Source organism: Eretmochelys imbricata, chromosome 7 (genome assembly GCF_965152235.1).
Source record: "Eretmochelys imbricata isolate rEreImb1 chromosome 7, rEreImb1.hap1, whole genome shotgun sequence".
NCBI lineage: Eukaryota > Metazoa > Chordata > Testudines > Cheloniidae > Eretmochelys > Eretmochelys imbricata.
In genome coordinates, this window is record NC_135578.1 from 768,365 (window position 1) to 782,633 (window position 14,269).

Genomic DNA, 14,269 nt, shown 5'->3' on the forward strand with positions numbered 1-14,269 from the left:
CTGGTCCACCAGGTGTTGGAAGGTGGCCGGCGCTCCCTTGAGGCCGAAAGGCAGGGTCAGGAACTCATAGAGCCCCAGAGGGGTGATAAAGGCCAATTTCAGCCGGGCATCTGCATCCAGCGGCACTTGCCAGTAGCCCTTTGTAAGGTCCATGGTGGTAAGGTACCGAGCTCCTCCCAGCTTGTCTAGGAGCTCATCAGGCCTGGGCATGGGGTAGGCATCCAATTCAGTGATGGCATTGAGCTTCCGAAAGTCCACACAGAACCGGACCGACCCGTCCTTTTTGGCGACCAGCACCACCGGCGAGGCCCAAGGGCTGGCCGATAGCTGGATCACCCCAAAAGCCAGCATGTCCCGGACCTCTCTTTCCAGGTCCTGAGCAGTTTTCCCTGTGACTTGGAAGGGGGAGCATCTTATTGGTGGGTGCGACCCGCTCTGCACCCGGTGGACAGTCAGATTAGTGCGTCCAGGCTGGTTGGAAAACAGCTGTCAGTACAGATGCAGCACCCCCCGATCTCAGCTTGCTGGGCAGGGGTTAGCTGATCCGAGAGGGGAATTGTTTCCAGGGGGGAACCAGCTCTGGTCCCAGGGAATAGATCTACTAAAGGGTCATCTCCCTGCTCCTCCTAATGTCCACACATGGCCAACACCACATTCCCCCTGGCATAATATGGCTTCATCATATTCACATGGCACACCCGGCGGTGGTGCGCCCGGTTTGACAGCTCCACCACATAGTTCACCTCAGTGAGCTGCTTGACAACCTTGAAAGAGCCCTCCCAGGCGGCCTGTAGTTTGTTCTTTCTCACTGGGATGAGAACCATCACCGGATCCCCGGTGGCGTAGGCACGGGCCCGCGCCGTGCGGTCATACCAGACCTTCTGCTTCCTCTGGGCTCTGGCCAGATTCTCCCTGGCCAGGCCCATGAGTTCAGCCAGTCTCTCTCGGAAGATCAGGACATACTCCACCACTGACTCTCCATCGGGAGTGGCCTTCCCCTCCCACTCGTCTCTCATCAGGTCCAGGGGGCCCCTCACCCTCCTGCCATATAACAGTTCGAAAGGCGAAAATCCGGTAGACTCCTGGGGCACCTCCCTATACGCGAACAGCAGATGAGGTAAGTACTTGTCCCAGTCCTGTGGGTGCTGGTTCATAAAGGTTTTCAGCATCATCTTTAGCGTCCCATTGAACCTCTCCACCAGCCCATTGGACCTGTTGTGCTGGACCCCACATTTCTCCCACAAGCCCCGGAGCAGGGCAGACATGAAGTTGGAACCTTGGTCTGACAAAACTTCCTTGGGGAACCCCACTCGGCTGAAAATGGTCAGGAGCCGCATCTGCCACGGTGTCTGCTTCAATGGAAGCTAAGGGCACTGCCTCGGGGTAGCAGGTGGCGAAATCTACCACCACCAGAATGTATTTCTTCCCCGACCGGGTCGTCTTGCGGAGAGGCCCCACTATGTCCATGGCCACCTTCTGGAAAGGTTCCTTTATGATGGGCAAAGGTCTCAAAGCTGCTTTCCCCTTGTCTCGGGCCTTCCCCACCCTCTGACAGGGGTCATAGAATCACAGACTATCAGGGTTGGAAGGGACCTCAGGAGGTCATCTAGTCCAATCCCCTGCTCAAAGCAGGACCAGTCCCCAACTAAATCATCCCAGCCAGGGCTTTGTCAAGCCTGACCTTAAAAACTTCTAAGGAAGGAGATTCCACCACCTCCCTAGGTAACGCATTCCAGTGTTTCACCACCCTCCTAGTGAAAAAGTTTTTCCTAATATCCAACCTAAACCTCCCCCACTGCAACTTGAGACCGTTACTCCTTGTTCTGTCATCTGCTACCACTGAGAACAGTCTAGAACCATCCTCTTTGGAACCCCCTTTCAGGTAGTTGAAAGCAGCTATCAAATCCCCCCTCATTCTTCTCTTCTGCAGGCTAAACAATCCCAGCTCCCTCAGCCTCTCCTCATAAGTCATGTGTTCCAGTTCCCTAATCATTTTTGCTGCCCTCCGCTGGACATTTTCCAATTTTTCCACATCCTTCTTGTAGTGTGGGGCCCAAAACTGGACACAGTACTCCAGATGAGGCCTCACCAATGTCGAATAGAGGGGAATGATCACGTCCCTCGATCTGCTGGCAATGCTCCTACTTATACAGACCAAAATGCCATTGGCCTTCTTGGCTACAAGGGCACACTGTTGACTCACATCCGGCTTCTCGTCCACTGTAACCCCTAGGTCCTTCTCTGCAGAACTGCTGCCGAGCCATTCGGTTCCTAGTCTGTAGCGGTGCATGGGATTCTTCCGTCCTAAGTGCAGGACTCTGCACTTGTCGTTGCGAACCTCATCAGATTTCTTTTGGCCCAATCCTCCAATTTGTCTAGGTCCCTCTGTATCCTATCCCTACCCTCCAGCATATCTACCTCTCCTCCCAGTTTAGTGTCATCTGCAAACTTGCTGAGGGTGCAATCCATGCCATTCTCCAGATCATTTATGAAGATATTGAACAAAACCGGCCCCAGGACCGACCCTTGGGGCACTCCACTTGATACTGGCTGCCAACTAGCCATGGAGCCATTGATCACTACCCGTTGAGCCCGACAATCTAGCCAGCTTTCTATCCACCTTATAGTCCATTCATCCAGCCTATACTTCTTTAACTTGCTGGCAAGAATACTGTGGGAGACCGTGTCAAAAGCTTTGCTAAAGTCAAGGAACAAGATCGCAGGATCGGCAATACTGCTGGTCCGTGGTGAAGACCCCGGGCCAGTAAAAGTTCTGTAGCAACCTCTGCCGGGTGCGCTGGATTCCCTGGTGCCCTGCGAGGGGGATGTCATGGGCCAGGTACAGGAGCTTGCGGCGATACTTCTGGGAGACCCCCAGCTGCCTCCTGATCCCACAGGACTCCACTTCCCCTGGGGGAGCCCATTCTCGGTACAGGAACCCCTTCTCCCACAGGAACCTCTCCTGGCAGCCTCTCCTCATGGTCCGTCCCACCCTGAGGTCGGCCAGGTCCCTGAGCTTCCACAAGGAGGGATCTTTCCTCAACTCGGCCTCGAACTCAGCGGCTGGGGAAGGGATGGGGCCCGGTTCCCCCTCAGTGGCCAGGTCTGAGGCCTCCGCCTCTCTGAGCCGTGCCCCTCGGCGCTCCCTCCCCACCAGGGTAGGGTCCTGCGCCTCCGGTGTGGTACCCTCCCCACGGTCAGGGCACAGTGCCCCTCGCCAGCTCTGGATATGGGTCACGACCAGGGTATTCTGGGGGTTGCTTGGCCAGTCCTCTAGGTCTCCCCCCATCAAAACTTCAGCGGGCAAATGGTGGTGTACCCCCACGTCCTTGGGGCCCTCCTTGGCCCCCCATTTCAGGTGTACCCTTGCCACGGGCACCTTAAATGGGGTCCCACCCACCCCCGTCAGGGTCAGGTAGGTGTTGGGCACCATCCGATCTGGGGCCACCACCTCGGGCCGGGCCAGCGTCACCTCCGCGCCCATATCCCAGTATCCATTGACCTTCCTCCCATCCACCTCCAGGGGAACAAGGCACTCGCTCCAGAGGGACAGCCCCGCGCCCACCCTGTAAACTGAGAACCTTGAGCCCGGGGCATCCAGCGCCCCAGAGGAGCTGGTCTGGGGTACTCTTTCCTCCTGCGCAGTTGGTAAGCTGCCAGCCTCCCTTGCCTGGGAAGCCTGCTCCTCGTCCAGCTGGGTCCCTACCCAGTTAACCCTGTGTGGGTTCGGTCTGCTCAGACTGCCCCTGAGCTTGGGGCACTGGGTCTGTATGTGGCCTTTCCGGCCACAGTGATAGCAGCTCAGGTCCCATTGGTCCCCTCAAGTGGTTCGGTTGGTCCTGATGCTGGATGTTCCCCTTGGGATGGGGTGCTCTACATTCCCCCTTTGGGAGGTCCCATGGTGACTCTCTCTCTCTGCATCGTGGGGGGCCTCTTCGTTTGGGGTTCCTCCCTGCCACTCCCCGACCGACTGTTCACAAACTCGTCGGCCAGCTGCCCTGCGTGCTGGGGGTTCTCCAGCTTTTTGTCCACCAGCTACAGCCTCAGGTCGGAAGGGCACTGTTCATACAGTTGCTCCAGAACAATTAGGTCGAGCAGGTCCTCCTTCGTCCGGGCCCCATCTGCCCACTTGCAGGCATATCCCTGCATCTGGAGGGCCAGTTGTAGATATGTGCCCTCAGGCATTTTATGCTGACTCCAGAGCCTTCTCTGGTACATCTCGGGGGTCAGCCCAAACTCACAGAGCAGGGCCTGTTTGAACAGTTCATAGTCCCCTACCTCTGCCCCTTTCATTCGGCTGTACACCTCCACGGGTTTGGGGTCCAGTAAGGGGGTGAGAAACTGGAGCCTGTCTGCTGGGTCAACCCTGTGAATCTCACAGGCGTTCTCAAAGGCATTCAGGAAGCTATCGATGTCCTCCTCTCCTTATGCTGGGCCAGGACGCACTTATCAAATCTCCATGCAGTCCTGGGTCCCCCCTCACTCACCAAAGCCGGGGCCTCGCTGCTCCTCAGCCTTGCCAACTCCAGCTCATGCTGATGCGGCTTTTCCCGTTTCTCCAGCTCATGCTGATGCTGCTTTTCCCATTCCTCCAGCTCATGCTGATGCTGCCTTTCGCGACCCTCTCACACTTTTTCGCGATCTTCCAACTCTCTCAATTTTATCTCCCTCTCCCATTCCAGCCGCCTCAGCTCCAGGGATGGAGAACTCCGCCGGAGGATCCCCTGCTGGCTGCTGGGTCAGGGTGCCTTCGGTATTCTCTGGGCTCCTCCCAGCCCCTCCCCTAGGCATAGGTAGGGGGGTCTCGGGATGCCCTTGGCTGCAATCTGACCTCTCCCAGCCGGGTCAGGCACCAGGGCCCACGTTGCATCTGCTAGGCTGCTTCCCTCAGAGGCAGGGATCGGTGCATCCGAGCGATCCTCCTCCTCCAGCTGGGCAATCAGGTGTTCTTTGGTGAGCCTTCCAATGTGCAGCCCCCTCTGCCTGCTCAGCTCCACCAGGTTGCTCTTAAGGCGCTTAGCGTACATCTCCCTGATGGCCACGAGCAGGCCTGGGTGCTCGAGCTGCAGTGTCCAGGAGGAACCCCTACTGTGCCAACCCTTCTCCAGGTCACCACCCCTCTTCCAAGGTCAAGCCACAGACTCCTCGACCCCTGAGACTGCTCACTGCAGTGTCCAAGGGGACCCCATTATTGCAACAGTCCTTGTTGCTGGTCACACACTCCCAGGGGTTAAGCATAGCTCCTTCGCCCCCCAAACCCACTCCTCTCTGACTCTTCAGCACGCCTGGTACCTGTCAATCCCCCTTCGTTTTACTGCTCCCCAGTCACTTACTGCAGGAAGCACCATCCACGGGGTGCAGTAGATCCCACCTCTGACAGCAGTTGTCATGGAGATTGGGGAGGTCAGGGCTCTGCACCCCCACTTCCTGTGATTCACCGTGACTCTCAGCCAGCCAGTAGAACAGAAGGTTTATTAGAGATGACAGGAAAACAGTCCAGACCAGAGCTTGCAGGCATAAACAGGACCCCTTAGTCAGGCCCTTCTGGGGGGCAGAGCGCTTAGACCCCCGCTCTGCGACTCTTTCCTCTTCCCCAGCCCACTCCAAAAACTGAAACCCCCTCCAGCCAACTCCCCCAGCCTCCCCCCAGTTCCTCCTTCAGCCTTTGTCCAGTTTCCCCAGGTGGAAGGTGTCACCTGGACCCAACCCCCCTCCCAACTCAGGTTACAGACTCAGGTATCATCCCAGGCAGTGAAGTCACTCCCTGCCATCTCATCACCGATCAGACAGTCCCAGTAAACTCCCCTGCCACATTCCTAGTTCAATCCGCCCCACTCAGTCCCTGCTGCATCATAGATGGGATGGGATGTGCATGTGCAGTGGGATGGTGTCCATGAGGTGTGCATGTGCGAGTGTGTGGTGGTGGAGTGCACATGCAGTGTGTGCACAGAGGAGTGGGGTGTGCAATGTGTAGGTGCGAGGTGTGTATGTGCAGTGAGGTGTGTGTATACTCACTGTGATGTGCAAAGTATGCATGCACAGTGGCAGGTACATGAGGTGTGTGTGCCATGGGGGAGTGTGTGTGAGGCATGCAGTGGGACGGGGTGTTTCGGGGGTGCAGTGTGAGAGACATGCAGTGGAATGGGTGTGTTGGCGGATGCAGTGTGTGAGGCATGCAGTGGGACGGGGTGTTTCAGGGGTGCAGTGTGAGAGACATGCAGTGGAATGGGTGTGTCGGGGGTGCAGTGTGTGAGGCATGCAGCGGGATGGGGTGTGTCGGGGGTGCAGTGTGTGAGGCATGCAGCGGGATGGGGTGTGTCAGCAGATGCAGTGTGAGAGACATGCAGTGGAATGGGTGTGTTGGCGGATGCAGTGTGTGAGACATGCAGTGGGATGGGGTGTTTCAGGGGTGCAGTGTGTGCGGCATGCAGCGGGATGGGGTGTGTCAGCAGATGCAGTGTGAGAGACATGCAGTGGAATGGGTGTGTTGGCGGATGCAGTGTGTGAGGCATGCAGTGGGATGGGGTGTTTCGGGGGTGCAGTGTGAGAGACATGCAGTGGAATGGGTGTGTTGGCGGATGCAGTGTGTGAGGCATGCAGTGGGATGGGGTGTTTCAGGGGTGCAGTGTGTGAGGCATGCAGTGGGACGGGGTGTTTCGGGGGTGCAGTGTGTGCGGCATGCAGTGGGATGGGGTGTTTCAGGGGTGCAGTGTGTGTGGCATGCAGTGGGACGGGGTGTTTCGGGGGTGCAGTGTGTGAGGCATGCAGTGGGATGGGGTGTTTCAGGGGTGCAGTGTGAGAGACATGCAGTGGAATGGGTGTGTTGGCGGATGTAGTGTGTGAGGCATGCAGTGGGATGGGGTGTTTCAGGGGTGCAGTGTGTGAGGCATGCAGTGGGATGGGGTGTTTCAGGGGTGCAGTGTGTGCGGCATGCAGTGGGATGGGGTGTTTCAGGGGTGCAGTGTGTGCGGCATGCAGTGGGACGGGGTGTTTCAGGGGTGCAGTGTGTGAGGCATGCAGTGGTGCGGGGTGTTTCAGGGGTGCAGTGTGTGAGGCATGCAGTGGGACGGGGTGTTTCGGGGGTGCAGTGTGTGAGGCATGCAGTGGGACGGGGTGTTTCGGGGGTGCAGTGTGTGAGGCATGCAGTGGGACGGGGTGTTTCGGGGGTGCAGTGTGTGAGGCATGCAGTGGGACGGGGTGTTTCGGGGGTGCAGTGTGTGCGGCATGCAGTGGGACGGGGTGTTTCAGGGGTGCAGTGTGTGCGGCATGCAGTGGGACGGGGTGTTTCAGGGGTGCAGTGTGTGAGGCATGCAGTGGGATGGGGTGTTTCAGGGGTGCAGTGTGTGAGGCATGCAGTGGGACGGGGTGTTTCGGGGGTGCAGTGTGTGAGGCATGCAGTGGGACGGGGTGTTTCGGGGGTGCAGTGTGTGAGGCATGCAGTGGGATGGGGTGTTTCAGGGGTGCAGTGTGTGCGGCATGCAGTGGGATGGCTGTGTTGGCGGATGCAGTGTGAGAGACATGCAGTGGGATGGGGTTGCTTCTGATGCAGAGGCAGTCATTAACCCCGCGCTCTCCTCTCTGCAGTAGTGGTTCTGTTCATCCATGGGAGCGGCAGCAAGGAGTGGAGGGAGGTGAGTGAGCGCAGTGGGGCCCGTCCCAGTGCCCGGAGCCAGCATTCTGCCCCCGCTGCAGCAGGGGTCGATGTTTGTCCTGCTCTGGCACAGGCCGGGCATGAGAAGGGCAAAGACCTTCTGCTGCCCTGGGCTCCTTATGGGGGGCTTGGGAGACCCGCTTGCCACCCCAGCTCCACTGCCAATGCGCCCATCTAGCCCTGTGCCCCCCACCCCCAAGCAAGTCAGTGGGCTCATCTGCCATGGCTGAGTCTTTGTCAAGGAGCTAGCAGAGCTGAGCACCCACCTCTCGGCCAGCTGGCCACCGACCGGCTGGAAGTCCAGGGTGGGACTTAGCCACCTGACCTTGTCTCCTCCCCCTCCCCTGGAGCCCAGCCCCAAGCCCAGTGGCTCTGAGTCGTTTTCAGAGAGGGTTCCTTGTCTCACTCCTTCATAGCCCTGGGCCTGGCCACTGAGCAGGGCCGCTGGCTCCCCGGTCACCCCGAGGGTGCTGTGTTGGCAGCAGAGCGGGCAGCTCGCAGTGCAGTGAGCAGCCTGGGCCCCCTCCTCTGCACCACTGAGCTGCCCGTCTGGCAGCCTGTTCGCTTCAGGTGGGGGCTAGTTCTCAGCTTTGCTGCAGGGCGTCTCCTTCCCCTGTGCCAGCACCATGCGCCCTGCTGTGTCGGGGCAGGGGCTCCACCAGTGGCCCTGACGGGGGAGGGCAGCCCCAGGCTCCTGCCCTGGGCTCAGGTCACGGGGTGGGGAGGGCTGAGTGGCCAGAAGCAAAGTCTCCTGTGCTCCCCCCGAGCCAGGGCTGAGCCCTGCAGGCCTGGGGATTTCCAGTCCGTCCTCGGCCCAGCACAGATCAGTCAGAGGTGGGGCCTCGGGGCTGGGCTGCCCAGGGACCGGAATAGACTCTTGCTGGGGGCTGCCCCTGCTCCACTAGCCAGTCTGAGCAGCGCCCACCCATAGCTCCACGCGTCCCTGCACTCCGGGCACCGGCTCAGGAGCAACAGCGCGGCCCCTGGCCTGGCCGGGGGTTACACAGCGCCCCCTTGCTGCGGGGCTGGGCCTGCCCCACTCCGATCCCTGCGGGGGCTCCCAGCCAGGGCCACCTAATCCCCGGCTCTGCTAAACAGGCCCATATGGCCACCTGCTCCCACACTAATGATCTGGCTCTGCCATTGGCCTTAATCCCAGGGAATCTGGATTACAGGCCAGGGAGGCAGCAGAAATTAAACGAGGGGCTCTGGGGGATAGCCCCTTCCTCACATACATGCTGGGACCCCAGGGCCATGGCCACGTGGCCCCAGGTGGCCCCTCTGGGTTGGGTGCTGTCCCCTCACCCCCTTCTCCCCTCAGTTTGGACGCACCGAAGTGATTGACAACACCCTGAACCCCGACTTCGTCCGCAAGTTCGTCCTTGATTATTTCTTTGAAGAGAAGCAGAATCTGCGCTTTGATGTGTGAGTGAAACCTGCTCCCCCTCCTCCATCTGATGCCTCTCCCCCACCCTGCCTCGGCTCCCCCCTGCCCAGTTCCCCTGTCCTGTCCCACCTCTGCTTCCCCCTGCCTGCTCCCCTCCCCCACCTGATCGGCGTCCCCCTGCTCTTCCTCTGATCCCCACACAAGGTCTCCCTCCCTCACCCTGCCTTGGCTCCTCCTGCCTGGCCCCCCTGCCCTGCCTCAGGTCCCACCTGCCCAGTTCCCCTCCCCAATCCCATCTTGGCTCCCCCCACACCTGGTCCCCCTCCCCACCCTGCCTTGGCTCTGCTCACTCCCTGCTTTCCCACTTGGCTCTTAGTTGGAGACCAGGTGATTTGTGGTGTGGCTGCCAACCGGGCCAAAGTGGAGTCCTGACTGGGGAAACTGGAGGTGGGGTTGCAGAGCTCTGGGGCGGTTGTGGTATGACAGACGTGGTGGCCATGGTGTGACACGGCAGGACAGTTGCAGTGTCCTGGGACGTGGCAGGGTGGCTGCGGGGTGGCATGGCGGAGCGGCTGTGGCGTGGCGGAGTGGTAGTGGCGGTTGCAGTGTGGCGGGGTGGCGTGGCGGGGTGGTAGTGGCGGTGGGGGGTGGCGTGGCGGGGTGGTAGTGGCGGTGAGGGGTGGTGTGGCGGTGAAGGGTGGCGTGGCGGGGTGGAAGTGGCGGTTGCAGTGTGGTGGGGTGGCGTGGCGGGGTGGTAGTGGCGGTGGGGGGTGGCGTGGCGGGGTGGCATGGCGGGGTGGTAGTGGCGGTTGCAGTGTGGCGGGGTGGCGGTGGGGGGTGGCGTGGCGGGGTGGTAGTGGTGGTGGGGGGTGGCGTGGCGGTGGGGGGTGGCGTGGCAGGGTGGTAGTGGCGGTGGGGGGTGACGTGGCGGTGGGGGGTGGCGTGGCGGGGTGGTAGTGGCGGTTGCAGTGTGGCGGGGTGGCGTGGCGGGGTGGTAGTGGCGGTGGGGGGTGGCGTGGTGGTGGGGGGTGGCGTGGCGGGGTGGCGTGGCGGTGGGGGGCGGCGTGGCGGGGTGGTAGTGGCGGTTGCAGTGTGGCAGGGTGGTGTGGCGGGGTGGTAGTGGCGGTGGGGGGTGGCGTGGCGGGGTGGAAGTGGCGGTTGCAGTGTGGCGGGGTGGCGTGGCGGGGTGGTAGTGGCGGTGGGGGGTGGCGTGGCGGGGTGGCATGGCGGGGTGGTAGTGGCGGTTGCAGTGTGGCGGGGTGGCGTGGCGGGGTGGTAGTGGCGGTGGGGGGTGGCGTGGCGGGGTGGTAGTGGTGGTGGGGGGTGGCGTGGCGCTGGGGGGTGGCGTGGCAGGGTGGTAGTGGCGGTGGGGGGTGACGTGGCGGTGGGGGGTGGCGTGGCGGGGTGGTAGTGGCGGTTGCAGTGTGGCGGGGTGGCGTGGCGGGGTGGTAGTGGCGGTGGGGGTGGCGTGGCGGTGGGGGGCGGCGTGGCAGGGTGGTAGTGGCGGTTGCAGTGTGGCGGGGTGGTGTGGCGGGGTGGTAGTGGCGGTGGGGGGTGGCGTGGCGGGGTGGTAGTGGTGGTGGGGGGTGGCGTGGCGGTGGGGGCGGTGTGGCGGGGTGGTAGTGGCGGTTGCAGTGTGGCGGGGTGGCATGGCGGGGTGGTGTGGCGGGGTGGTAGTGGCAGTGGGGGGTGGTAGTGGCGGGGTGGTAGTGGCGGTGGGGGGTGGCGTGGCGGGTGGCGTGGCGGGGTGGTAGTGGCGGTGGGGGGTGGCGTGGTGGTGGGGGGTGGCGTGGCAGGGTGGTAGTGGCGGTGGGGGGTGGCGTGGCGGTGGGGGGTGGCGTGGCGGGGTGGTAGTGGCGGTTGCAGTGTGGCGGGGTGGTGTGGTGGGGTGGTAGTGGCGGTGGGGGGTGGCGTGGCGGGGTGGTAGTGGTGGTGGGGGGTGGCGTGGCGGTGGGGGCGGTGTGGCGGGGTGGTAGTGGCGGTTGCAGTGTGGCGGGGTGGCATGGCGGGGTGGTGTGGCGGGGTGGTAGTGGCAGTGGGGGGTGGCGTGGCGGGGTGGTAGTGGCGGTGGGGGGTGGCGTGGCGGGGTGGTGTGGCGGGGTGGTAGTGGCGGTGGGGGGTGGCATTGCAGGGTGGTATTGGCGGTGGGGGGTGGCATGGCGGTGGGGGGTGGCGTGGCGGGGTGGTAGTGGTGGTGGGGGTGGCGTGGCAGTGGGGGGTGGCATGGCGGTGGGGGGTGGCGTGGCGGGGTGGTAGTGGCGGTGGGGGGTGGCGTGGCAGGGTGGCGTGGCGGTGGGGGGTGGCGTGGCGGTTGCAGTGTGGCGGGGTGGTAGTGGCGGTGGGGGTGGCGTGGCAGTGAGGGTGGCGTGGCGGTGGGGGGTGGCGTGGCAGGGTGGTAGTGGCGGTGGGGGTGGCGTGGCGGGGTGGCGTGGCGGGGTGGTAGTGGCAGTGGGGGGTGGCGTGGCGGGGTGGTAGTGGCGGTGGGGGTGGCATGGCGGTGGGGGGTGGCGTGGCGGGGTGGTAGTGGCGGTGGGGGGTGGCGTGGCGGGGTGGTAGTGGCGGTGGGGGTGGCATGGCGGTGGGGGGTGGCGTGGCGGGGTGGTAGTGGCGGTGGGGGGTGGCGTGTCGGGGTGGTAGTGGCGGTGGGGGGCGGGGGGGCGTGGCGGGGTGGTAGTGGTGGTGGGGGGTGGCGTGGCGAGGTGGTAGTGGCGGTGGGGGGTGGCGTGGCGGTGGGGGTGGCGTGGCGGGGTGGTAGTGGCGGTGGGGGTGGCGTGGCGGGGTGGTAGTGGCAGTGGGGGGTGGCGTGGCAGGGTGGTAGTGGCGGTGGGGGTGGCATGGCGGTGGGGGGTGGCGTGGCGGGGTGGTAGTGGCGGTGGGGGGCGGGGGGGCGTGGCGGGGTGGTAGTGGCGGTGGGGGTGGCATGGCGGTGGGGGGTGGCGTGGCGGTGGGGGGTGGCGTGGCGGGGTGGCGTGGCGGTGGGGTGGCGTGGCGGTGGGGGGTGGCATGGCGGGGTGGCGTGGCGGTTGCAGTGTGGCGGGGTGGCGTGGCGGAGTGGTAGTGGCAGTGGGGGGTGGCGTGGCGGTGGGGGTGGCGTGGCGGTGGGGGGTGGCATGGCGGGCTGGCTGCAGCAAGGCAGGGCGTTTGCCATGCTGCTCCCAGGGTTCCTGACTCTGCCGTAGGCAGAAGCAGAAGCTCTTCGGGCCAGCGTGTAACAGGGGCCGGCCTGAAGTCGTCATGACCCTGGAACTCAGGGTAGGAGCCCAGTGGTGCGAACACCCAGCAGCGCCCGGGGTGGGCGAGAACATGAGATGGTGGGGGCTGGAGAACAGCTGTGTCTGGTGCCAGGGGGCACATCTGGGCCTGTCTCTGATCTGTCTGTGCAGTGCCCAGCGCAGCTCGGGAACTCCAGGAGGACCCAGCTTCCAGTGGCCGGAGGACACCGCAGGAGCCGGTGCTTGTCCTTGGCCGGAGCGGTGCTCCCAGTCGCTGAGCTGCGCAGCCCCAGCTGTGTGTCCGGATCAGTGGCCTATGAGAAGGGGTCCAGGAGCTTCTCCGGGCTCTCAGGCCTCTCCGGGCACTGCTGGGTGTCAGGGCAGCCACCAGGCGCCAGCCTCCATCACCTGCTGGGCTTGGCTGTGCTCAGGGCCCTTCATGTGGGGCCCTATACTACCATGCCAGCAATGCCCCAGACAGAGCTCATTCCTGGGTGGGGAGGGCTGATGGGCGGGGGGGACGGGACTCCGACTGGAGCAGCACTGTGGGGGTCCCGCACCCATTGCAGGGTTCTCACGGCTCTCCTCTCTTCCCCCCAAGCTACAACGTGGACTCCAAGAGCTGCAACATCTCTAAACACGTGAGTATGGACCCGGCTCTGCCCGCAGGCTCAGCCCCCCGCTCTGCCCCCCCGGACTCAGCCCCTGGTTCCGCCCTCCTCCTGGATTCAGCCCTGCCCTTGGGCTCAGCCCCCAGCTTTGCCCTCCCTCCCCTGGACTCAGCCCCCGGGCTCTGCCTCCTCCCTGGGCTCAGCCCTCCCCCTTGTGCCTTGCAGGTCCCTTGTTTTGCCATGTTGCTGGACCAGTGAGACGCTGCAGCTCTGTGACCTACGGGGTGGGGGGCGGGAGGTGTCAGGGTCTCCCCAGCTGTGAGTGCAGAGGCAGCTTGTCTTTGTTTGTAGGGGGCACCTGGCAGCCGCACTGCACAGATGGGAGCTGCGGCCTGGCGAGGCAGGGACTGGCCAGAGACCGCCCAGGGCGTGTGTGGCCAAGCAGGGGCTGAGCCCGGTTTCCAGGCAGTGCCCTGGGCGCTGGCCCGGGAGCAGCTGGCCGTCTGGTCCCGGCAGGAGAGCGCAGTGCGGGCGCTGTGTGCCCAAGGAGCTGCACTGCGTGTCTGGCACAGAGAACATGGGCCTTGTCCCTGGCCACCGCTTGGCCCCACTCACCCAGGCTCTGACACCAGCTCTCCGGCATCCCCTCCCTGCTGCTCTCCAGAGCCTGCCCCCAGGGTGCCTGGCTGGATCCGGTGCTGCCTGTGGCCCAGAGCGTGGCTCTGTGTGAGCGATGGGGCGACCCACTACCTGCTGCTGGCCCTCGGGGGGGCAGCCCGGGCTCCATCCTCACCCTGTCTAACCTGCTCTCTCTCTGCTGCCCACCCTGGGACCACAGAAGGTACGTGCCTCTCCTGCCCCCCGTGGCAAACAGGCAAAGCACAGCCGGGAGCAAGGACTGGGCTGGGGGAGCCCCAGGTGGGCAGGGGTCGTTTGTCACCAGGGACTGAACCAGGATGTTGCCAGGATGGGCAAGGAATGGTGTCCCTAGCCTCTGTTTGTCAGAGGGTGAAGATGGATGGCAGGAGAGAGATCACTGATTCACTGAATGTTAGGTTCACTCCCTCTGGGGCACCTGGCACTGGCCACTGTTGGCAGACAGGACACTGGGCTGGTTGGACCTTTGGTCTGACCCAGTCTGGCCGTTCTTATGGTAACCCCTGCAGGCAGTGCCCCACACCTCCCCTCCCTCCCCCCCACCCACTCCCCCCGCCAGCTGGGAGGGCCTGGGGGCCCTGGACAGACCGACTCCTCCAGGGCAGGGAAGCAGTTAGAGCCCTTGCAGCACAGAGGCCTCCCCCACGGGAGGCCTCTCTTCTCCTGGCGGCCGGGGGACATCCCTCTCCCCATCCTCTCCTGGGCCCTGGCCGTTGTTTCTGCAGCTCCGGAACACAAAGGGCTGGTGGAG

The 14,269-nt window shown here is 63.4% G+C and overlaps 1 protein-coding gene across 1 annotated transcript in view; it reads left to right on the forward strand.

Moving 5' to 3' along the window:
• The window catches only part of CPNE9 (copine family member 9), a 46,876-nt gene that overhangs the window by 9,971 nt on the left and 22,636 nt on the right, over nt 1-14,269 (forward strand). Inside the window, exons 3-6 of the mRNA XM_077821630.1 lie at nt 7,585-7,631; nt 8,973-9,076; nt 12,852-12,891; nt 13,700-13,702. Coding sequence (XP_077677756.1) covers nt 7,585-7,631; nt 8,973-9,076; nt 12,852-12,891; nt 13,700-13,702 — 194 coding nt within the window. The remainder of the gene's footprint in view (nt 1-7,584; nt 7,632-8,972; nt 9,077-12,851; nt 12,892-13,699; nt 13,703-14,269) is intronic.